This window comes from Erpetoichthys calabaricus, chromosome 2 (assembly GCF_900747795.2).
Source record: "Erpetoichthys calabaricus chromosome 2, fErpCal1.3, whole genome shotgun sequence".
Taxonomy (NCBI): domain Eukaryota; kingdom Metazoa; phylum Chordata; class Cladistia; order Polypteriformes; family Polypteridae; genus Erpetoichthys; species Erpetoichthys calabaricus.
In genome coordinates, this window is record NC_041395.2 from 334,379,841 (window position 1) to 334,404,288 (window position 24,448).

Sequence of the window (24,448 nt, forward strand, 5' to 3'; positions counted from 1 at the left end):
CAACAGGTTCTCCTATCTTATTTGAGGACTTCTGATGCTCTGTTAGAGTGACCATTGGGTTCTTGGTCACCTCCAAAACTAAGGCCTTTCTTGCCTAGTTGTTCAGTTTAGCCAGATGGCCAACACTAAGAAATGTCCTGGTGGATCCAAATTTCTTCCCTTTCACAATTATTGAGACCACACTGCGCTCCTGGGAGTGCTCAAAGCTTCAGAAATGGTTTGATCCCCTTGCCCTCACCACAATTTTATGGTCTACAGAGAGTTCCTTGGACTTCATGGCTTGGTTGTATTGTATTAAGATGTAGTGTGACTTGTGGAACCTTCTATACACAGGTACACGGGTTCCTTTCCAAATGACGTCCAACAGTTCCATTTGTCACACTTGGATTCCAATCAAGGAGCATTCAAGCAAGAGTTTGGAGCAGAGTAGAGCAGAGCAGAGTTTAGAGTGCCACTGCAAAGGGTCTGAGTATGTAACGGAATGAGAGATTTCAGTTTTGTGACTTTTATATAGTATAAGTATAGCCGACTATACTTCCTTAGAAGGCTGGCGTCCTTCAACATCTGCAATAAGATGCTGCAGATGTTCTATCTGACGGTTGTGTCGAGCGCCCTCTTCTACGCAGTGGTGTGCTGGGGAGGCAGCATTAAGAAGAAGGACGCCTCACGCCTGGACAAACTGGTGAGGAAGGCAGGCTCTATTGTAGGCATGGAGCTGGACAGTTTAACATCTGTGGCAGAGCGAAGGGCACTGAGCAGACTCCTGTCAATCATGGAGAATCCACAGCATCCACTGAACAGGATCATCTCCAGACAGAGGAGCAGCTTCAGTGACAGACTGCTGTCACCGTCCTGCTCCACTGACAGATTGAGGAGATCGTTCCTCCCCCACACTATGCGACTCTTCAATTCCACCCGGGGGAGTAAACGTTAACATTATATAAAGTTATTGTCTGTCTGTATACCTGCATTGTTATCACTCTTTAATTTAATAATTTAATATTGTTCTTTATCAGTATGCTGCTGCCAGAGTATGTGAATTTCCCCTTGGGATTAATAAAGTATCTATCTATCTATCTATCTATCTATCTATCTATCTATCTATCTATCTATCTATCTATCTATCTATTATATAGTGCCTTTCATATCTATCTATCTATCTATCTATCTATCTATCTATCTATCTATCTATCTATCTATCTATCTATCTATCTATCTATCTATTATATAGTGCCTTTCATATCTATCTATCTATCTATCTATCTATCTATCTATCTATCTATCTATCTATCTATCTATCTATCTATCTATCTATCTATCTATCTATCTATTATATAGTGCCTTTCATATCTATCTATCTATCTATCTATCTATCTATCTATCTATCTATCTATCTATCTATCTATCTATCTATCTATGTTAATCAATTTGTAAACCTTTCTGCCATTGTGTGATTTCACTTTGTCATTGTGGGTTATTGAGTGTTGACTGATGGGCAAAAAAGGCAAACATATCCATTTACACTGAAATGTACACCACAATTAATAATAATACATTTTATTTATTTGCAGGCACCTTTCTAAACACTCAAGGACACCGAACAATAGACAAAACACAGATTATAAACAAAAGTAAAATACAAAAGTTAAAATCAGACAGAGCAATTGCAATCTACATTACTAAACAAAGGTTGTATATATGCACGGATGCCAGATGCAACCCGTGCCAAAAGCGCACGTGCACTCGCACAGCGCCTCAGCGCCCTCGAGTCAAACCCAGCGGCTTCCCAGAGTCAGTAGGTGGCGCCCAAAGAACACAACACAACCTGTAAACTAAACTTGAGGTATAGCGTGCATGCCAGGTTGTATATAGGCACGGATGCCAGAGGCCAGAAGCAAGCCGTACACAATACAACTGCTGCCCAAGTGTGAACACTCACACCACCGCATATACAACCTTCGTTTAGTAATGTAGATCTCCAAGCCTGGATCCGCCGCCATGGTCACTTCAGCATACGAATCCACCACCATCACCATCAGGGAACTAAGTGGTGCCGAAACCACAAACGCACAGCACCTCGACGGCCCAGGAGTCAAACCCAGTGGCTTCCCAGAGTCAGTAGGTGGCGCCCAAACTACACAACACAGCCTGTAAACTAAACTTGAGGTAAAGCGTGCACGCCAACAAGTTGCCATGGTGACATATTTAAACTTGAGGTAGTGGTGACTACTGACAGTGCCAGCAGTCAGTGTTCTCCACTCCACAGTACCAGCAGCTACTCCACTACATAGTGCCACCAGTCAGTGTGCTCTAATCCATTGTGCCAGCACTCAGTGTGGCAGCTGTCAGTGTGGCTTATTTGAATCATATTAAGGTAATTCAGTGTTAAAAGTAAGTTTAATTATGATTCCTAACAGCAAACAACTTCTAGCTAACAACACAGCCATAGAAAAACAAAAACGAGACCTCATGGGTAAAAACAATGACCAAAGGCACCTACAACTTGTTGAATGTTGTCATGAATGGAACTAAACTTCCGGTTTGAGTGAACGCTGGCGGGACTGGTCGCCGCTGCTCGCCGGTAACTAGACTATGTGCCATTTTGCTGACATCTCTGCGTGGCTGTATATGCTGTGTATGCATTTAGCTTCAGCCTAACCTCCGTTTTGTTTGAAACTTACCGGCTTATTCTCTGGACGTCTGAGCTGCCTGTGGCCTCCTTGCCTACAATGTGGACTGGTAGGATATTCGCCTGGTTAATGTTTGTCTGGAGTCTTTTGTCGCTCGTTATCCAACCTGCGACTGGCCTCCTCCAGTACCCAGCTGCTGAGCTTCTTCGACTGCGTCTTCTCCAGTCTGTGCCTCTGCTGTCGGTGCTGTATTTCGACCCGGACGTCATACTTCTCCCTCGTCGAAGATACATCCACCGTGGGTCCCGCCGGAGATTCCGAACGGACGTCTTGAAAGGAATTAACTCTTTTTGGTCTGATTTTCGGCACCCTCCACATAACACAGATAGGAACACTGACCATAGCGTGTTGGCCAGTTTAGCTCGGTCGACTAACACCACTGTCAAATGCGACAGCAACATTGTCAGCTTTGGTCTACTGAACATCCGCTCACTCACGAGCAAGGGACATCTCATTCAGGATCTCCTCATTGACCGTAACTTTGACTTTCTCTGTTTAACTGAGACTTGGCAGCAACCTCAAGACTTTTCACAACTTAATGAATGCACCCCCCCCAGGGTTTGTTTACACTTGTCAACCCCGTGCCTCCGGCCGTGGAGGAGGTGTCACGATAATTTATCGCGAGAAGTGGAAAGTCCTGCCATTGTCTGCTCCTGCTGTTAGCTCTTTTGAATCGACTGTGTGTCAACTGTCTGGGCCAGTTCCTACCATCATTGCAACTGTCTACCGTCCTCCTAAGTCAAACAACAATTTTTTGAACGATCTTGCTACCTTCCTTACCCATTTATCTGTAATTACTCCAAATATAATTCTGCTGGGGGATTTTAATATACATCTGGACAATATCAATATCCCTCTCACTAGAGACTTTTTATCTTGCCTGGAGTTTTGGATACCAGCAGCACACTGATGTTCCTACTCATAAAGGACATATCTTGGACCTGATCTGCTGCTCTGGTGTTGTTCTTTTTGATCTTACAGCAGATGAGCTCACTATAACTGACCATTTTCTCCTTTCATTCAATGCCAAACTTACCTTTTCTGTTCCTAAGCTTCCACGTCTCATAGCCTTTCGTAACATTAAGAATATTAACTTGAATTTGCTGTCTCCTAGAATTGATTCCTAAATGGACTTTTATAATTTATCCACTCCCATAGAACTGGTCTCCTATTATAACACTTGTCTTAATTGTATTCTTAATTCTCTGGCTCCACTAAAAACCCGATCTGTTTCTTTTTCTTTTTCTGCCCCTTGGTTTACACCTGAACTTCGGCTTCTGAAAGCTAAGGGCAGGCAACTTGAAAGGTTGTTTAAAAAATCTGGAGTCTTTATCCACAAAGAGATTTATAAAAATCATCTTCTCTATTACGAGGATTGTATAGCCCAAACCAAATCTAATTATTACGCTCAGTTAATTACTCGTAATACAGGTAACACCAAGACTTTGTTTTCTTTACTTAATAATGTTACACAACCTCCAGACTCTTTACCATCTCACCTTTACTCAACTGCTTTCTGTAATTCTCTTATGTCTTTTTTCAATGAGAGAACTTCACTGCACCACCTTACATATCAGCACTGGTTAAGCAGCGTGTCACTTCTCGCTCTCTCAGAACATCAAGCACTGCTCGTCTCGAACCACCCTTACTTAAAAGAAGAGGACGACATGCATCAAGACTCTTTGCAGTGTTGGCTCCTCAGTGGTGGAACGAACTTCCTCTTGCTGTACGAACAGCGGAGACCCTCACTGTCTTCAAACGTCATCTGAAGACACACTTCTTTCAACAGCACTTGGACTAAAGTCCCCATACTTTTTTTCTACCCTTTTTCTCAAAAAAAAAAAAATTTTTGTACTAACAACTTACTATTTTCTTCTAGCACTAGGGGGCTCCGCCCCCTGCTCGCTTCGCTCGCCAACCCCTGGCGTTGGGGCATGACAAAGAGTGAGATGTATGAATTAGATATAGAATAGTGTGGAGGTGTGGATGATGCACATAGAAAGCCAAAAATACAGTGTTTGGCACAGAGTAATGGTTTAGTGGAATATTTCTTTGTACACAACATTAGTAGTAAAGATGGAGTCCTGTCCTTGAATGAGTCTTCCTTGGCATGGAGCATTTATAACTTTAACTTTAACGTCAAATGAACGTCGAACACGTGAGAAGGCAACATAAAGTTGTCCATGTCCAAAAACGGGCTCAGAGAGGTAGATGCCAACCTTGTCCATGGTTTGTCCTTGTGATTTGTTGATGGTCATGGCAAATGCAGGTTTAATGGGGAACCGTCTGCGTTTCAATGTAAAAGGTAATTCTAGGTCAGAACTCGTAAGGTCAATTCTAGGAATGAGAACAGTATTGTTAGCATGTGATCCTGTAAGAACTGTTGCTTGAATAACATTGTGTGTCATGGTGTTGACGACTAAACGTGTGCCATTGGATAAACCCTGGTTTTTTTTGGACATAATATAGTGCGTTGTGTTAAAAGGGGCATTTTGTCTAATGAGACCGCTGTTCCAAATATCTCCGTAAGTAAGTCGTCGCAGATTTTGGGTTGAGGAATAGGAGCTTGTTAAATCCTCCTGTTTGTGTGGGTCCCGTTTCGTGTGCATTGTGATTCGTGCGGCGCCGTGTGCTTTTTCGGTGTCTGAGCGGGAGGGGGGGATCGGTGGTGTGCGAGCTGCTTCTTTCTTTTTGTGTGCCAGGGGCTTGTTGAATCCTCCTCTTTGTGTGTGTCCCGTCCGTTGCTTGTAGGGTGGGTGGGGTGGTTTTGGGTTCTTTTTTTTGTGTCCCAGGGGCTTGTTGAATTGTCCTCTTTGTGTGTGTTCCGTCCGGTGCCTGTGGGGGGGGGTGGGGGGGAGGTGTCTTGCAGGTGGGCGTGAGCGGCTTCTTTTTTTTGTGTGCTAGTTTCGTGTGCAATGGGTTTTGTGCGGCGCTGTACGTCGCCTGCGTTTGACTCCTTTTTTCTGTGGTCGCGTCCGCCTCTCGCGGAGCCTCATTTCTTGGTGCGCCTGCGCAGTACGTCTTTTTGCGGCTACAGCCCATGGCCGGATGTCCCTGCGTCCATCCGGTTTAGCATTCTCGGTTAGTAATATGGATGGTTTTGTGTACAACTTGGTCAGCGGTAACTTGTTTAATGACAGTAGATTTAATCCTAGCCTTAAAGACTGAAGAATAGTCGTAGACTACTAAACACTGTTGTAAGTCGCTCTGGATAAGAGCGTCTGCTAAATAATGTAAATGTAAATGTAAATGTAAAATCCAAAAGATACATCAGCACCTTGGTCCAGATCCTCTCTGTATTCCTTCTGAACTACACTCGTCTATTCACTCTTTCTCTTCTTTCCAGCTTCCCACTTCCTCTGAAATCTCAGATCTCATCTGCAAATCCAAGTCATCTACTTGTCAGCTGGACCTCCTGCCTACAGTTCTGGTTAAAGCCTGTCTCCCCTCTTTAGTCCCTCTTATTTCTGCCATCATTCACTCTTCTCTCACTACTGGTATTATTCCCTCATCTTTCAAAACTGCTGCTATAACCCCAATACTAAAAAAACCTGGTGCTGATCCTACTAATTTCAATCATTTTCGCCCCATTTCTAACTTGCCCTTTATCTCCAAAATTCTTGAAAAAATAGTAGCTATCCAACTTCACACCCATTTATCTCACAATAATCTATATGAAAAGTTCCAGTCTGGTTATCGCCCTCTTCATAGTACAGAAACGGCACTTGTTAAAATTACTAATGACCTCCTTATGGCTGCTGACTCTGGTCTAATCACTATTCTCATCCTCCTTGATACTATTTGTCATACCACTCTCCTTAATAGATTATCTTTGATTGGCATTACTCAGACTCCCCTTGATTGGTTTAGATCCTACCTCTCAGGCCGTACTCAGTTCATACAGCTTAAAACCTTCACATCCCAACCCACCACTGTTACTTCTGGTGTGCCCCAGGGCTCTGTCCTGGGGCCTCTTCTTTTTATTATTTACCTTCTTCCCCTTGGCAAAATGTTTCGCAAATATAACATTCATTTTCACTGTTATGCTGCTTCACTGTTACCCAGCTCTACCTTGCTGGTAAACCCACCTCCTCTTTTCCACCACCCTCGCTTATTGACTGCATTGCTGAAATTAAATCCTGGTTTTCTTCGAATTTTCTTAAATTAAACAGTGACGAAACTGAGGTTCTCCTCATTGGTTCAAAATCATCATTATCCAAAACCAATAATCTTTCTCTTATTATTGATAACTCTGTTGTTTCCCCATCATCTCAGGTCAAGAGTCTGGGTGTCATCCTTGACAGTACTCTATCTTTCCAATGTCACATTAATAACATCACCCGGCCTGCTTACTTCCACCTACGTAATATTAATCGTATTCGCCCCTCCCTCACTCCTCATACCACTGCCATTCTTGTTCACAGTCTTGTTACTTCTTGGCTGGACTACTGCAATTCACTCCTCTTTGGTCTCCCTAATAAATCTCTTCATAAGCTTCAGTTAGTCCAGAATTCTGCAGCACGTATCATCACTCGAACCCCATCTATTCACCATATTACTCCGGTCTTGCAGCAGCTTCATTGGCTCCCGATCAAGTTTCGTATTGATTTTAAGATTCTGCTATTAACATTTAAGGCCATCCATAACCTCGCCTCTCCATATCTGTCTGACCTTCTTCATGTTGCCATTCCATCCCGTAACCTTAGATCCTCTTCCTCCACCCATCTGACTGTCCCTCCCGCCCGTCTAACCACCATGGGGAGCAGAGCTTTCAGCCGTTCTGCTCCCAAGCTCTGGAATTCATTACCTGCGGATCTCCGAAATATCAAATCATATTCATCCTTCAAATGTAAACTTAAAACACATCTGTTTAAAATGGCTTTTTCTTTTTCCTCCTGATTATAGTGGTTTTGTTTGGTTTTAATTTTTAGATTTTCTGATGTTTTAAGTTGTTTATAATTGTGTCTTTTATTTATTTATTGTTTGTTCGGTGTCCTTGAGTTCTCTGAAAGGCGCCTTGTATAAATAAAATGTATTATTAGTATTATTATTACAACGCGCTTCTGAAACACCAGAACCAAAGGAGTCACAGCTCCAAAACAAAACAGCTTTAGTACAAATATATTTATTTAATTAAATGAAAACTTTCCCAGGACGCTCCCACCCTCCATGATTTTTCATCCCTCCAAAGATCAGAGGGAACAGAAAGTGATTGCCATTCTTGGATTTGCGATTCTTTAGAGAATCGCGGTTTACTGGTCAAAGAGAAAAAGCCGTCTTAAACAAATGAGTTTTAAGTGTAGATTTGAAAAGTGAGAATGATTCAATATTTCTAAGCTCAGATGGTAGTGAGTTCCAGAGCTGGGGAGCAGAGCAACTGAATGCTGTGCTCCCCATAGTGGTAAGATGGACATCAAGTGGATGGAGGAAGAGGATCTAAGGGTACGGGAGGGAATGGCAACATGGAGGAGGTCAGACAGATATGGAGGGGTGAGGTTGTGGAGAGCCTTAAAAGTTAACAGGAGAATTTTGAATTGAATGAGGAACTGAACTGGAAGCCAATGAAGCTGCTGCAAGACGGGAGTGATATGGTGAGTAGAGGGGGTTCTAGTGATGATGTGGGTGGGCAGCTGAATTCTGGACCAGTTGAAGCTTCTAAAGAGATTTATGAGAAAGACCAAAGAAAAGGGAATTGCAATAATCCAGACGTGAAGTGACAAGGCTATGAACGAGGATAGCAGTGGTGTGGGGCGAATACGATTAATGTGACGCAAGTGGAAATATGGAGACTGGGAGATGTGATTGATGTGGAACTGAAAGTGTGGGACCTGTGGGGAAGGAGAGACAGAGGAATTATCAACAACAAAGGAAAAATGATTAGTTTTGGATAAAGTTGATTTTGTACCAATGAGGAGAACCTCAGTTTTGTCACTTGTTATTTAATTTAAGAAAGTTTGAAGAAAACCAGGATTTGATTTCTGCTATGCAATCAATAAGCGAGGAGGGTGGAAAGGAAACAGTAGGATTGCTAGTGAGGTTGAGCTGGGGGTCATCAGCATAACAGTGGAAGCTAATGTTATATTTACGAAACATATTACGGAGGGCAAGGAGGTAAATAATGAAACGGAGGGGCGCCAGGACAGAGCCCACCTGAAGTAACAGCGATGGGTTGGGATGTGAAAGTTTTAAGCTGAACAAACTGAGTGCGGCCTGAGAGGTAGGATCTGAACCAGTCTAGTGGATTGTGGGTAATGGCAATCGATGATAATCTATTAGGGAGAGTAGTGTGACAAATAGTGTCAAAGGCCGCACTCACATCAAGGAGGATGAGAATAGGAATTAAACCATAAGGAGGTCATTAGTCATTTTTATAAGTGCTGTTTCCGTACTCTGGAGGGGATGAATACCAGACTGGAACTGTTCATACAGATTATTTTGAGATATATGAGAATGAAGTTGAATAGCCACTATTTTTAGAATTTTGGAAATGAAGGGTAGATTAGAAATAGGATGAACATTACTGAGATTAGTTAGGTTTTTTCAGTATTGAAATTTAAAAGATGAAGGAACAGCACCGGTAGTGAGAGAAGAGTGGATTATAACAGAGCTAAGGGGGACCAGAGTTGGCTTTGACCACAACTGTAGGGACGGGGTCCAGTTGACAGATGGATGGCTTAGACTTACAGACGAGATCTGAGATTTCTGAGAAGGTAGGAAGCTGAAAGAGGAAAATGAGCGAGTTGGTGGGTGAAATTCAAATGAAGGACTGGAGGAATCCGTACAGAGAGACTGGTGAATCTTCTGGATTTTTTCATTAAAAAAGGACATAAGGGAATTGCAAAAATCAGATGAGTAAATGTGAGAAGGTAAAGAATCCGGGGGTTGTGTGATATTGTTAAGCAGTGAAAACAATGACATGGTGTTGCCTTCATTGGAAGAAATTATGTGAGTATAATAGTTAGATTTAGATTTTCAGGGGTCCCAATATCTCCTGAGAGGTCGTAAAGGGGCACTTGATCCATAAGTGACATGGAGGCACTTCCACTCTGTGTGTTGCTACTGATGAGTGTTTGGAGAGACCCCGGATTGCTTGTCTTGTGGAAGTTGCAGTAATCGGTTTAAAATGTGCCGCTGTAATCTGGGACGTTTATTTCAAAGCCGTGCAATTCAGCTGCCAGAGAGATGGACAGAAGTGCTGATCGATATTTGGTCAGAAGCCATGATTGCTACAGAGCAGGTGTACAGTGTATTATTTGGGCAGAGTCCAAAAATAACACAAACGGCTCTGATGGCAGCTGCCCATACTTGGCAAGGTTCATAATAAATTCAATGAATATTTAAACTTGTGAGGGTTTATATTGATGAGGATCGATCACGAAGACACAAGCCGACCCAATGCTGCTCCTCGCCTTGCAGTTTGTGTAGCCGACATCACCCCCCCATTGAAGACTGAATGAGGACTGAACATTCCATTGTCTTCTCTCTGGCTTGGATATATATATTGTGAGGGATGGCCGTCAGTTTATCCTGGCCTACACCTCCAGGCCGCTAGAGGGAGTCCTCCCTGCAGCATAGAGGTGCCCCGAATTCCCGCAGGGCATTATGGACAATGGAGTTCGGCTGCACAGCCCTGCTGGATGCCATGGGGGCCGCTGCAGGGAGGTACAACTGTTTTTATTATAGCCCGGAAGTACTACCTCGTCACGGGGATGGAAGAAATTAAGTACTTCCGGGCTGACCCGGAAGTGAAGGACAGAAGCACTTCCGGGTCAAGGACTGTGAGAAACCCAGCAGACTGAACCGGATTTGGGAGGGAGTTTGACAGAGCTGCTGGGTGGAGAGGAGGAATTGATTATTGTGGATTATTATTTATTATTGATTTATTATTGTGTATAGTGGAGGTGGAGGTGCTCTTGTGCACATTATTATTATAATAAGTTTAATATTGGGACTTTTACCTGGTGTTTGGGTGTGTTGTCTGCGGGTTTGGAGGTGTGACAGCACCCCCTACTGTCACAGTATGTATAAACGAATTATACATTTTATATTTTGGGGTGGAAATTACATTTTTAAACAAGTTAAATACACACATCTCTTTATGTACCATAGTGCTCTCGTCTGTTGATTTCCGCCACCGTTCCTAAAGGAATATGTATGGCTCATGTCTGTTCTGCATCAATAAAGAACACAATCCCAGGGAACAGGTGACCTCTGGATACAGGAGTTGGGGAAAGTGAGTACAAGAGGCATTGTGTCGGACCCCAGGTGAGCACTTTGAGGTAGGTAGGAGGTGTGTGAGGCTGATTTCACTCTAGTTAGTAAATTTGTGAAATTCACAGATGACACTAAAACTGGAGTGGTGGCAGACATTGAGGAGGCAGCAAAAATTTTGAAAAACACCCGGACAAGCTTTAGAACTGGGCTTGCAACTTGGAAAATGCAGTTTAATGTAGAAAACGTGTGCAACAGGAATGTCAATTACAAATGAAAGATGGCAGACTCAAACCTACAGGAGGCAACCACTGGAAATGGAATTTGGGGTTTATGTTAATGCAACATCTTCATCATCTAAGCAATGTGCAGAAACAATTAGGCAAATAAAATGTTATGTTATATCATAAAAACTGTTCAGTATAAATCAGGGGCTGTTATACTTGAACTACAACCCCAATTCCAAAAACATTGGGACACTGTGCATAATATTGGGTCCCAATTGAGCACTGTGAGGTAGGCAGAAGGTGTGTGAGGCTGACAACAATGAATAGAATGGCGTGAGAGTTCAGGTTCGCAGCAGGAGGATTGGAGGGCGACCAAGGAAAGTGGAATGGCAGGGTCAGCCACGGAATAACTTGTGAGGAACTTGCAAAACTGGTGAGGAAGGAAGACTCTATTGTTGGCATGGAGCTGGACAGTTTGACATCTGTGGCAAAGCGAAGGGCACTAAGCAGGCTCCTATAAATTATGGAGAATCCACTGCATCCACTAAACAGGATCATCTCCAGACAGAAGAGCAGCTTCAGCGACAGACTGCTGTCACCGTCCTGCTCCACTAACAGACTGAGGAGATCGTTCCTCCACCACACTATGCGACTCTTCAATTCCACTCGGGGGGTAAACGTTAACATTATACAAAGTTACTGTCTGTCTGTTATGCCTGCATTGTTATCACTCTTTAATATAACATTGTTCTTTATCAGTATCTATCTATCTATCTATCTATCTATCTATCTATCTATCTATCTATCTATCTATCTATCTATCTATCTATCTATCTATCTATCTATCTATCTATCTATCTCTCTATCTATCTATCTATCTATCTAATATCCCTTAGGAAGCAATGTTTCCTTGCTTTCCACCTGTGGTCACCAAGGGGTCCTGCTACTCGGTCCCAAACTCCCTGCACAACACAGGTTCGGACACAAGTTTCCAATGAATTAGCATTTTTATTGTGTGAAACTCTTATAGGGAAGAGTTTTCCACACCACCACAATTCTAATTACAAGCCCACTAGCACTCTCTGTAATTCTGTCATCTTCCTCTCTCAGCCTCCTCCGCTCCTCACAGCAAACTTCGTCCTCCTCCTCCTCGGGACTCAGATTGAAGTACTTCTGGTGGCCCAAAGCTATGGCCCAGGAGCACTTCCCAGTTAGATAGATAGATAGATAGATAGATAGATAGATAGATAGATAGATAGATAGATAGATAGATAGATAGATAGATAGATAGATAGATAGATACTTTATTAATCCCAGGGGGAAATTCACATACTCCAGCAGCAAAAAATATTAAATTAAAGAGTAATAAAAATGCAGGTAAAAAAACAGACAATAACTTGAATAATGTTCAATGTTTACCCCGTTTAGTAAGGCTGGAGTCTAAGTAACTCTGACTCTGGTTGTCCAAGTTGGGGCAGTTAGGCTTCTTTTATGTAACACCTGGGAGTATTTCTGGTGTCCTGTAAACATTCGGAAGCACTAATGGGTGAGGTGGGAGCCCAACAATGTAGGGCTTCCCAGTCCCTTCTGCGCCCCCATGGAACCAACAGGGCTGAAGTACAATTCTCAGTGTGCCCTTTGGTAATCTGTGGTGGCACCGTAACCCAAGAGGGCTGCCACCTAATGTTCCAGGTAGATCATGTTCTCTTCCCCATCCTTCCATGTTGTGTGTGGATGTCAAGGTTGGGTAAGGTTCCCAGTACAGCTCTGGCCCTGTTGCCAGTCCCCACATGGCGTCCTCAGTCTGACATTTCACAATTGCATGTAAAATGCATTGTAGGGGCCAGTTTTGCAAAACTAAACTTCTCTCATCACTACTCTCTGCATTCCTTCATGTTTGATATGCAACCTCCCACTATTCTGGGGTTCACCCACTCACGTCCCAGAGACGGGCAGGAAAGGTGGACTTGGGTAAATTATTTAGGCCCAAGGGTGTGTCCTACAATGGTGTCCTGTCTAGGGTTGGTTACTCCACTGCATTTTTATCTGTTATCTTTCTCCGAGGACTTTGGTTTGTGCCCACACACTCATACACATGCAGAAAATTTGTGAGTAGTGTCACTACATGACTACAGTTGGGTCAGGTGTAAGTAAGTCTTCTAGCATGGTGTCCCATCCAGGATTGGTTTCTCCACTGCATTTTGTTCAGGGGCTTCCTTCAGGGGAGTTTGGTTTGTGCCCACACATAACATGCTGAAAAATGTGAGTAGTGTCTCTAGATGAAGACAGATTGGCCGGGCGTCAGTGAGGGTCCTGCCGTGACGTCTCATCCAGGGTGGGTTCCTGCACTGACTCCTGTTCAGGTGCCATATTCAGGTACTCCAGTTTCCAATCTACATGCCATGTCTGTGCATTCTAGGTGAGTACAAATTGGCTTGGTGTGCCACCATGGTATCCCGTGCCATATATCCCCCAAATAAAGTTCTATCTACCCACTGTCCTCTCGACTACTGTAGTTTCTTCCAGCACCCCAAAGATGTGCATGTTAGGTTAACTTTCCTGGTTTGAGTCTGCATGGATGTACGATGGACTTTGCCCTGCTTCTCACTGCCGTCCCTTCCTTGTTCGGTTTCTGTGCTGATGTGTTTTCTCTCTGTGTGCTGGTTGGCACCCATGCCCCATATGAGCCTCAGTTTGAATGGCTGCATGCAATTGTGACCTGCCAACCCTTCCAGTTCTAGTTCCTCAGTTTCTGTTGTTAACTGGTGACTAAATTGGCTCAGCATTAATGGCTGGTTGTGACCCTGACCTGCCATCCCCCTTGGGTATTGTTCTTGCCTTCATGATGGTGGTCTTAGCACTTACCACTTATGATTGGTGCACAAGTCTGGAGTTGGATAAGCACAGAATATCCCCCAAACACCCCTCAGAGTTGACCGCTAGGCATTTGACCTCGGGCATTTTACAACCCCAATTCCAATAAAGTTGGGACGTTGTGTAAAACATAAATAAAAACAGAATACAATGATTTGCAAATCTTTTTCAACCTATATTCAATTGAATGCACTACGAAGACAAGATATCGAATGTTCAAACTGATAAACTTTATTGTTGTTTTGCAAACCTTCACTCATTTTGAATTTGATGCCTGCAACACGTTCCAAAAAAGCTGGGACAGGGGCAGCAAAAGACTGGGAAAGTTGAGGAATGTTCAAAAAACATCTGTTTTGAACATTCCACAGGTAAACAGGTTAATTGGGAACAGGTGTTTGTCATGATTGGGGCGAGGTTCACCACTTTGTGAACAACTGTGTGGGCAAATAGTCCAGCAGTTTAAGAACGTTTCTCAACGTACAATTTCAAGGAATCTAGGGATTTCATCATCTGCTGTCCATAATATCATCAAAAGATTCAGAGAATCTGGAGAAATCTTTGCACGTAAGCGGCAAGGCCGAATACCAACACTGGATGCCCGTGACCTTCGATCCCTCAGGCGGCACTGCATTAAAATCCGACATCATTCTGTTAAGGATATTACCACGTGGGCTCAGGAATACTTCAGAAAACCATTGTCAGTTAACACAGTTCGTCGCTAAATCTACAAGTGCAAGTTAAAAGATCGTGGACTATCTTACAGACAGACCTCAGTATGTGCGTCTCGGGAACTGCAGGTCTGACGCTGTGGTCAGCAACACAGGAGCGCCACAGGGGACTGTACTTTCTCCGGTCCTGTTCAGCCTATATACATCAGACTTCCAATACAACTCGGAGTCCTACCACGTGCAAAAGTTCTCTGACGACACTGCTATCGTGGGCTGCATCAGGAGTGGGCAGGAGGAGGAGGAGTATAGGGCCCTAATCAAGGACTTTGTTAAATGGTGCGACTCAAACCACCTACACCTGAACACCAGCAAAACCAAGGAGCTGGTGGTGGATTTTAGGAGGCCCAGACCCATCATGGACCTCGTGATCATCAGAGGTGACTGTGTACAGAGGGTGCAGACCTATAAATACCTGGGAGTGCAGCTGGATGATAAACTAGACTGGACTGCCAATACTGATGCTCTGTGTAGAAAAGGACAGAGCCGACTATACTTCCTTAGAAGGCTGGCATCCTTCAACATCTGCAATAAGATGCTGCAGATGTTCTATCAGACGGTTGTGGTGAGCGCCTTCTTCTACGCGGTGGTGTGCTGGGGAGGCAGCATTAAGAAGAAGGACGCCTCACGCCTGGACAAACTGGTGAAGAAGGCAGGCTCTATTGTAGGCATGGAGCTGGACAGCTTGACATCTGTGGCAGAGCGACGGGCGCTCAGCAAGCTCCTGTCAATCATGGAGAATCCACTGCATCCACTGAACAGGATCATCTCCAGACAGAGGAGCAGCTTCAGCGACAGACTGCTGTCACCGTCCTGCTCCACTGACAGACTGAGGAGATCGTTCCTCCACCACACTATGTGACTCTTCAATTCCACCGGGGGGGTAAACGTTAACATTATACAAAGTTATTGTCTGTTATACCTGCATTGTTATCACTCTCTAATTTAATATTGTCTTTATCAGTATGCTGCTGCTGGAGTATGTGAATTTTCCCTTGGGATTAATAAAGTATCTATCTATCTATCTATCTATCTATCTATCTATCTATCTATCTATCTATCTATCTATCTATCTATCTATCTATCTATCTATCTATCTATCTATCTATCTATCTATCTATCTATCTATCTATCTAAAACTCTACCATGCAAAGCGAAAGCCATATATCAACAACACCCAGAAACGCCGGCGGCTTCTCTGGGCCCGCGCTCATCTGAGATGGACTGACGCAAAGTGGAAAAGTGTGCTGTGGTCTGACGAGTCCAAATTTCAAATTATTTTTGGAAATCATGGACGTCGTGTCCTCTGGGCCAAAGAGGAAAAGGACCAACCGGATTGTTATCAGCACCAAGTTCAAAAGCCAGCATCTGTGATGGTATGGGGGTGTGTTAGTGCCCATGGCATGGGTAACTTGCACATCTGTGAAGGCACCATTAATGCTGAAAGGTACATACAGGTTTTGGAGCAACATATGCTGCCATCCAAGCGACGTCTTTTTCAGGGACGTCCCTGCTTATTTCAGCAGGACAATGCGAAGCCACATTCTGCATGTGTTACAACAGCGTGGCTTCACAGTAAAAGAGTGCGGGTACTAGACTGGCATGCCTGCAGTCCGGATCTGTCTCCCATTGAAAATGTGTGCCGCATTATGAAGCGCAAAATATGACAACGGAGACCCCGGACTGTACATCAAGCAAGAATGGGAAAGAATTCCACCTCCACAGCTTCAACAATTAGTGTCCTCAGTTCCCAAACGCTTATTGAGTGTTGTTAAAAGGAAAGGTGATATAACACAGCAAGGTTATTATAGTTTTGCCTTTTTATATTAGTTTTTATTTCTATATTTTTTCTGACATTTACTTGGAAATTCAGTTTAGTTTTAGTTTTCCTTCATCGTGTATTTTTAGTTTTAGTTTAGTTTTTATTTCACAAAGACATTTCTATTTTATTTTTATATATATTAGTTTCAGTTTTAGTTTTAGTAATTATGGCATGGAGCGCCTACGGAGTTAGTTTTGTGTCACAATCAGACAGAACTGTACACTTAACAGATTTGGATATGAGTTTAATGTTAGTGGAAGCTTACTACACTATATGGTTTACTATCTGGTTTTGTTTTTGTCTGATAAAAACAAGCATAATCAAAACTAGACACTGAATATGAACGATTTTACACAATTTTATAATTTGTAAAATATTTTCTCATGAAAATCACAGGGGCTTAGGAAGAACAGGGCTCTTAGACTTGAATGAGTGTGCAGACCCCACAAAGAGAAACAGAAACAAAGAACAACAAGCATGTAGTGTCAAGGTTAGGGGCAGTGAGTCTTGAATAGACCACCCATAAAGGACAGTAAACCCATAATGAGCAGAGCAAGAGCAGGTAATTGGAGTACAGACAGGCATAAAACAACAGAGACCGCGTCTGAAATTCAGAACAGCATATACATTATCTAAACCTGTTTATCCAGAGTAGGATTGCAGGTAATCTGGAGTCTACCTCAGCAGATTTGGATGCAAGGCAGGAAAAATCCCTGGTGTGCAATATGTATGATAAGGCTGATATTAAGAACAAAAAGAATTGTTTATTATTTCAACTATCTATTTTGAGAGAGAGAGAAAAACATTGAAAAAAGGGAGACAAATATTTTAAAATATAATTCTGCTAATGGATTACTTTCACAATATCAGGTATTTTGAGTTGTGAATATGAACTAAAAAAGATAAATTAATAAATATGGGATAAATACAAAAACCCATTAGTATGTTTAGTTTTTCATCACTTGTCAGACTTTCTACCTTTATTTGTATCGCTTCGTTGTTAAACGATGTTTTTAAAGCAAAAGTAATTGGTCAGCAACAATATGCTGATCTTGTATGGTGCCCTAGTCAGTCTCTCAATCAGTGCTGTTTTATTGTCAAAAAACGGGAGTGGCCTCTCCTCGACTTTCTTGTATACTTAGATATGGGGATGGATATTTGAGGAGTAAAGCGCAAGACAATGATTATACTTTTATATTATGTACATTAAGGAACCATCAACAACAAATCCAATCTTAATATATAATTTGCCTGCCTCCTCACTCACTCACTCACGTCCATCCAAAGCCGAATGTGCAGTCACCCGAAAAACCTTACGAGACCGACATCCAAACCTAACATCGCGGCAGGCGGCGGATTCAAAGAGAAAGGCGACTTCGATTAAAGCTCTAAAGTCCTGAAAGGCAATTTTGACTATAGCTCGTGGCCTAATTACGCATTCATACCGACATCGCGGCAGGCGGTGGATTTACGGCCGCGAAAATTCAAAGAGAAAGGCGACTTCGATTAAAGCTCTAGAGGCCTGAAAGGCGATTTCGACTACAGCTTGAGGCCTAATTACACATTCTGATTCAATTACGCATTCATTCAATACACCTATATCAGGTTTGTGGTGCTTATACTTATTATTATTCCATATTGTACTGGAACATTCATCATTCAATATTATACTATAGGCCTGGAAAATTCATCAACTAACAGTACAAGCCTGTACAGTAATGAGTAAAGCGGACTACAATCATTACAAAAGAACTTCTTCATTACTTATCATTTGTTCTTCATACACTGCTGACACAAACTCGTGCCCGTTTCATCTTACGTTGTCAAAACGGGCTCTTTGTCTAGTTAATAATATACTGAACAATTAATATACAAGTAAAGTTGAATAAATCGGACTCTGCAGCTGTAAAAATAAAAAAAAAAATCAAGTATGTGTTCAGGTAAAGTACCAGTTCTGGGTGATGGATCTGGCCCAAAAGTTAATACAGATCTACAATTGTGGTGTAACAACCACATGCCGAATTTCATCCATCTATCTAGTTGCGTTTTTGAGTTATCGTGTTTACACACACAAAGACGCACACATACAATTACAAAAAAACAGTATTGTTGGACACTGGTTAATCTATAACGTCAAGATTCATCAAAATATCAAGGTCGAATTTTTTCATGATTACTGTACTTTCTCTATACAGTGATCCCTTGCTATATCACGCTTCAACTTTCGCGGCTTCACTCTATCGTGATTTTTTCTCATACACACTTACGTCACTACGCATGCGCTTTCTGAGAACTTTTATCTAAGCCCCATGATGGCTCCTAAACGTGCTGCTTTTTCTAAGCCTTCTGACAATGAAACTAAGCGCCAGAGGAAGATGCTTACCATCCAGGAGAAGGTGAAACTCTTGGATATAATCAAAGATGGTAATACCCTACAAAAGCCTCCTCGCGCATATGAAAAGACAGCGCCAGCAACTGCCTATCAAGATGTTCTTCAGCCGCACACCCAGACACCCACTGCCTACTCCTAGTACTCCTTCAGCGGAAGAAGACAACGACGCACCTGCTGAAGATACCGCACCACCTGAAGACTCTCCTACTGAGCTCGTGCCTTCATAGGTTAGTGGTTGTGTGTAAGAACTGTGTGTGTGTGTGTGTAATTAAATGTACAGTACTATAATAATAATATATTTGTAACGTCTAATATGTCTTTTTTTCTCTTAAATTGTCTAATATATTGGGTAATACGAGTGTAATGGTGACTAAAGGGTGTTACAGTAATCCCTCCTCCATCGTGGGGGTTGCGTTCCAGAGCCACCCGCGAAATAAGAAAATCCGCGAAGTAGAAACCATATGTTTATATGGTTATTTTTAGATTGTCATGCTTGGGTCACAGATTTGCGCAGAAACACAGGAGGTTGTAGAGAGACAGGAACGTTATTCAAACACTGCAAACAAACATTTGTCTCTTTTTCAAAAGAATAAACTGTGCTCCATGACAAGACAGAGATGACAGTTCTGTCTCACAAGAATGCAAACATATCTTCCTCTTCAAAGGAGTGCGAGTCAGGAGCACAGAATGTCACAAAGATAGAGAAAACAATCTCTAGCAAACAAATCAATAGGGCTGTTTGGCTTTTAAGTATGCGACCGCGGCACAAAGCTGTTGAAGGCGGCAGATCACACCCCCTCCGTCAGGAGCAGGGAGAGAGAGAGAGAGAGAGAGAGAGACAGAGAAAAACAAAACAGTGAAAAATCAATACGTGCCCTTCAAGCTTTTAAGTATGCGAAGCACCCGTTTCAGGAAGCAGCTGCACAAAAGATAGCAACGTGAAGATAATCTTTCAGCATTTTTAGACGAGCATCTGTATCGTCTAGGTGTGCGAACAGCCCCCCTGCTCAATCCCCCTACGTCAGGATCAGAGAAAGTCAGCGCAAGAGAGAGAGAGAGAAAAGTAAGTTGGGTAGCTTCTCAGCCATCTGCCAATAGCGTCCCTTGTATGAAATCAACTGGGCAAACCAACTGAGGAAGCATGTACCAGAAATTAAAAGACCCATTGTCTGCAGAAATCCGCGAACCAGCAAAAAATCCGCGATATATATTTAAATATGCTTACATATAAAATCCGCGATGGAGTGAAGCCGCGAAAGGCGAAGCGCGATATAGCGAGGGATCACTGTATTTCATGTCTAGAGGGCTCTAATAATGTTAAAAAACGTATTTAGAAGGTCGTAAACAGGTTTTCTATACTCTAACTGCGAAAATATTCAATTTATAAATAAATAATCCTACTTCACCAAAATTCATTTATCGCGATAGAGTCTGGAACGGATTAACCGTGATAAATGAGGGTTCACTGTACTTCGTATATGAGAAAGTAAAAACGATTTCTCCTGTGCAAAGTGGCAGGTGAATTGCTGTCAACAAAAAGCAGACACCTGGGAAATATACTGAAACGTTACTCACTCGTGACTCTTCTGTCCATATGGTAAACATTTTGTTGACCAGCACATTCTGATTTCAGCCGTTTGAATTACATCTTGATATACAACAAGTACAAAGAAAGGCGGCAAGCAAATCGCTTTGTATTTCTCACGCTTTACGCACCCGCACTCAGCTTGCTCTGTCACCGCAAACCCTGTGTGAACAGCCGCCCTCCTTCACCAGCCGCCGTTCACTGGATGAAAATGTGTGGGGACGGCTCGTGGTGGATGACTTTCTGTTTTAGAGTTAAAACTTACAAGGGTTAAAGACTAACGGCAAGAATATTCATTCAAAAACTAAAACTAAAAATATTTTTAGTAAATTATTATTTTATATCAGTTTGTCTTTCCAGCAACTTTAATAGTTTCGTTTAGTTTTAGTTTTTCATTTCGGTTTTGTTAATTATTTTATTTCAGTTTACAAAAATGCTTTTTTAATACTAGTTTCAGTTTTGATTTTAGTTTTCGTTAACTATAATAACCTTGTAACACAGTGGTAAACAGGCCCCTGTCCCAGCTTTTTTGGAACGTGTTACAGGCATCAAATTCAAAATGAGTGAAGATTTGCAAAACAACAATAAAGTTTATCAGTTTGAACATTCGATATCTTGTCTTCGTAGTCTATTCAATTGAATATAGGTTGAAAAGGATTTGCAAATCATTGTATTCTGTTTTTATTTACGCTTTACACGACGTCCCAACTTCATTGGAATTGGGGTTGTAAGACTCGTCTAGTACTCCAGTGCAGGTCAAAGAGATGCATTACAATAAAAGAGAGGGACAGAGAGACTGGATCTGGGGGTCTCGGTGGCGGCTCAGACACCCGAGGGAAGCCTCCCAGAATGGGGCTCCTCATTAATGATCATTAATTTTATTTATATCACACCTTTTCCATGCGCAAAGCGCTTGCACCACTGTGATGAGAACCATTTGGTATTTAGTACACTGTATTAATCCCAGAGGAGCAATTGTCTGTTCACATGACCTTTGGGGGTCTTGCTCTTTCAACACAGTGAATCCAAGACAGTGTAATGGTGAAGACAAGTGGCTGCAATGTAGGAGCCATGGGGGGCACACACTTACTCGCGGATGTCAAGTAACCAGACATTGGAGGTCTTTGTGATATGACAGGAAAACAGAGGGGTCAAGAACTCATGCACATGGAGAGAACATGTCAGCTCCACACTGACCATGACGAGAGTGAGTTTTAAGCTCGTTCTTATGGAGCATTCACTCCTACCAGACCCACATGTCTTTGGGATGATCTCAGAATACCCAAAGAAAAGCCACACGACACAGCGGGGTCGTGTAAAAACTGGCATTCACTGGACCGAGATTCAAACACGGCCTCCTGGACCATTCCTTTATACTCGTCCATCTTAGAGACACCTACCTGCCCATCCGCCACTTCTTTGGGATGTCCCCAAACAAGTCAAGTGGACACGGGGAGAACAAACAAACTACTCACAAATAGTGATGGGCCAGGGAAGGCCGCATGCTGCCCAGCTCGCCACTGGACTCCAAAGTGGGGATTGATGCAAGCACAACATTCAAGCAAAGACCCCTTTGAGCTTTTCAAACACAAGTCACTACTTTATTCAGGATTAAGCTTCACATTTTGATCGCCGGCATCTCACATGATGTACTTCCCCTTCCCCTTGGCAGTGCGTTCAGCTAAGCTGTCCAGCATGATTTTGTCATTCTTATCTGGTGAAAGAGCAGAGAGAAAAGTCACAAGTTAATCGGAGTGGAAGCCTCTGAACACACACACAGCATCTCAACCCCAATTCAATTTACACTAACGGAACACCAGGGGCCTCCTGTATAATGGCGTACGTAGAATTCATAATAAAACATGGTGTACGGCAGTGGCAACTGCTCTAAGACTACAAGGGAAGCTCCGCTTCCTCTACTATGTCAGAAAATAAATGCTCATATATGCACTGTCGTATTTATATTGGTTTTAATAAAAGTGCGCTAGAACGCGTTCAACTTCATGACTAGCTCGTTCAGAATCAGGTATTTATTGTAGATTGTTTGACGCGATTTTCTTGTCATACATTTCCGTGCAGCACAGCGCGTTAAGCCCTCCTGAAGCCCAGCTTCACTGGAGCTCTATGGGCAAGCACAGAGGAGCTTTTTTCACTGCAGAAAAGCTGGACGGTAATTGGATAAATGCACGAAAATCGTCACTTCCAGGGAAGCTCAGCTTCTCTGGGAGTGAATGGAGCAGTGGGCGGGCCAGGACGCTGGGCTGCTGAATGATGATTGGAGGAGCTCTTTAAAGGGCGGAACCCCTTTTTTGATTGACAGCATTTGAAAGTGTGCTGAAAAGTTATGGCCATTTCGTTGACTATGAGAGACTGAGATCTGAACTTCAAGTACTATATTCAGATCATGACTTACAGGGGATCAGGGGTAAGCTGTGTGATTTCTTGGTGTTTTTTAAAGACATGGAGTTGGATAGTGCAATGCCTCAGCTATACAAGCTGTTGTCGTTAGTGGCAACAATTGGCGCTACATCAGCAGGTGTAGAGAGGAGCTTCTGCTGTTTAAAATGGGTCAAGTCATACACCCGCAACACGATGGGCCAAGATCGTTTGAGCAACCTTGCTCTCCTGGCCATTGAGAGGAAACTGGTTAAGTCCCTGGAAAAGACGGCCAATTGGTACGACAGGGTCACAGACCATTTTCTGCAAAAGGAACGGAGGGCAGAATTTACGTACAAATAACATAATGAATTTTATGATGAAGGCCTAATATGAGCTTCCCCTGTTTCAAAAGCTAGCAGCCGCCACTGGTGTACGGGCGCTGCTGTCTCACAGTTAGGAGACCTGGGTTCATTTCCCGGGTCCTCCCTACGTGGAGTTTGCATGTTCTCCCCATGTCTGCGTGGGTTTCCTCCCACAGTCCAAAGACATGCAGGTTAGGTGCATTGGCGATCCTACACTGAAAAAAGTATAACATTGATGTTGTTCATTCAACGTAAATTTTCTCTTTCAAGCAACTTAAGATTAGTCATTTAGTGTTGTAGCTTGAAATATTTGGTTTCAGATCTCAATCAAAGTAAAAAAATTTGTTTCTACCAAAGTAAGTTATGGTGGAGGAAATAAACGTAGAAATCCTATTTCAGTTAACTTTATATTTTAGTTTGTTTGTGTGCCGTGCTTGAGGGGCTGTTTGTATATTCTTCCAGTCGAACTTTCCAGCGTGCTGGCTTTCCAACTGCCAAAAAAGAACAACAACTTAAAAAATGGATTTAATATAAAACAAGTGAATTGCACCCAATCACTCTAAATGATTTGCCTCAACTTAAAAATTGTGGGATCAATAAGCTAAAAAGAATTATATTGGTTCAGATTGAAAATATTAAGTGTGAATCATCACATTTTTTTTTTTCACTGTAAATTGTCCCTAGTGTGTGCTTGGTGTGTGTGTGCCCTGTGGTGGGCTGGCGCCCTGCCTTGGTCCCTGTGTTTGCTGGGATTGGCTCCAGCAGACTCCCGAGACCCTGTAGTTAGGATATAGCGGGTTGGATAATGAATGGTCCGGTTTCCTCCCACAGTCCAAAGACATGCAGGTTAGGTGGATTGGCGATTCTAAATTGGCCCTAGTGTGTGCTTGGTGTGTGGGTGTGTTTATGTGTGTCCTGCGGTGGGTTGGCACCCTGCCTAGGATTGGTTCCTGCCTTGTGCCCTGTGTTGGCTGGGATTGGCTCCAGCAGACCCCCATGACCCTGTGTTCGGATTCAGCGGGTTGAAAAATGGATGGATGGATGGATAATGAATGGATGGATGGATGACGTACTTGGGGACACCAGTGGAAATTAAGGAGGAGTGCATTTAAAACTGACACCAGGAAAGACTTCTTTACTTAAAAGAGTTGTGAGAGCTGGGAACAAACTACAAGGGACGG

The 24,448-nt window shown here is 42.8% G+C and overlaps 2 protein-coding genes across 3 annotated transcripts in view; one reads left to right on the plus strand and one right to left on the minus strand.

Moving 5' to 3' along the window:
• The window catches only part of tmem86a (transmembrane protein 86A), a 141,352-nt gene that overhangs the window by 93,963 nt on the left and 22,941 nt on the right, over positions 1-24,448 (plus strand). The gene's annotated exons all lie outside the window — the stretch shown is intronic.
• LOC114645641 (immunoglobulin superfamily member 22-like) overlaps positions 22,091-24,448 on the minus strand; it is a 207,265-nt gene continuing 204,907 nt past the window's right edge. For both annotated transcript variants that reach the window (XM_051923400.1, XM_051923399.1), the window contains exon 23: positions 22,091-22,240. In XM_051923400.1, the coding sequence (XP_051779360.1) occupies positions 22,167-22,240 (74 nt within the window). In that variant the 3' untranslated portion in view covers positions 22,091-22,166. The remainder of the gene's footprint in view (positions 22,241-24,448) is intronic.